This window comes from Rhagoletis pomonella, unplaced genomic scaffold (assembly GCF_013731165.1).
Source record: "Rhagoletis pomonella isolate Grant_MI unplaced genomic scaffold, Rhpom_1.0 Rhpom_scaffold_00001, whole genome shotgun sequence".
Taxonomy (NCBI): Eukaryota; Metazoa; Arthropoda; class Insecta; order Diptera; family Tephritidae; genus Rhagoletis; species Rhagoletis pomonella.
In genome coordinates, this window is record NW_023458555.1 from 105,479,775 (window position 1) to 105,481,178 (window position 1,404).

At 34.5% G+C, this 1,404-nt stretch overlaps 1 protein-coding gene across 1 annotated transcript in view; it reads right to left on the bottom strand.

Moving 5' to 3' along the window:
* LOC118735109 overlaps window positions 1-1,404 on the bottom strand; it is a 44,544-nt gene that overhangs the window by 41,373 nt on the left and 1,767 nt on the right. The window contains 1 exon segment of the mRNA XM_036464730.1: window positions 702-966. Within this exon segment, the coding sequence (XP_036320623.1) occupies window positions 702-966 (265 nt within the window).

Here is a 1,404-nt window from a genome sequence, read left to right on the forward strand (position 1 = left end):
AAAAAGTGAGACCACATCGAAGGAAATTAGTTTTTCATCGTCACAAATGTAAGTGTTGTTTGTCCTGTGCTTGAAATCCAGCGTATTCTTGATATTATATACTGAGTTTACCGTTACGTTTTTTAAAATATTTACAATATATTTACATAGACCATATGATGGTGATCCAATTGATGAGCAAATGGGTCTAAGCGGTGTTCCTTCTATGTGTATCTTAGGGAGCCCATAAATTCTTGGAGGTAACGCGGTGGTTGAGGTGAGCTTGTTCCGTTCGGCTTTTGAAATAATTTCCATTTTATAAAGTTTGTCGACTAAAATATTATTTTTATTTTGTAGTCTCGATGTGGGATCCTGTCTTTGTATTCTATACGTAGTTAAGTCACATAATATATATGCCATTTTACTGTTGTAGTCATTTATTTCCATTGCTACTGTTTTGTTTCCTTTGTCAGATGTTAAAATTCGAATGTTGTCATTTTTCCTCAGAAATTTCCGCGTCCGTTCCACTGTGTCTATAATTGCACACTCTATTGTACTTTGCTTATTTGTTGTTTTGTGGTCTTTTATTAAGAATGATAATTTGGTACGCGCCTCTTCTTGTTGCTCTTTTTCCTTAAGAGTTTGTATCAGATCTTCTCCATCCGCGATGTACTGAAAAAGAGGGAATCTTTTGTTCTCAATTGGTAACCCGAACTTTGGACCTTGCGACAGCAATGATTTCACGTCCGGCGGGAACTCTTCTTTCGTTTTATTTACAAACCAATCTTCATGCTTGTTGTTGTCGACAAAGATATTATTTCGTTTGTTCCGCAATTTCTCAAATTTAAATTCTTGTCGCTTTTTCAGTGTTGTTGTAAGCTTATCTGCGACATTTGGCTCACTCTCCATGAGTTCTTTTAAGTCATCTGCGCTCAGCTGTTTCTTTAATTTTGTTGCTATTTCCATACCACCTTCCATGTCCACCTTCTGTTTTTGTTTACTTAATGTGTTATGTTTATGTTTGATCAGTAGACTTAATATTTTTATGTGGTAGTAATGTGTATGTCTGGCTAAAGTTCTGTCTATTTCAGGATGTGTGTCACAGTCAAATACCAATAATTTCTTACATCTAGTAGAATTCTTTATAAAGTTAGGAATTAATTTTGATTTTCTGCATTTTAAAAGAAATTTGATGCTAGACTTAAGTTTTACCAGCTTTTTGGATGCAGATTGATATTTGTTTCTTACTGCTTTAGAGTTGTCATAATTGTTCTTTATTTTCGCATATCCCATTTTTGTTGTTGTATGCTTACGGCGTGCCTTCCGGCTTTGTATACTGATGATTTTAGCGACCTTTCTACTTATAATTTAGTGTTTCGCCGGCTCGAGGTCAATTTTAAAAAATTCTTTTATGAAAACACAAGT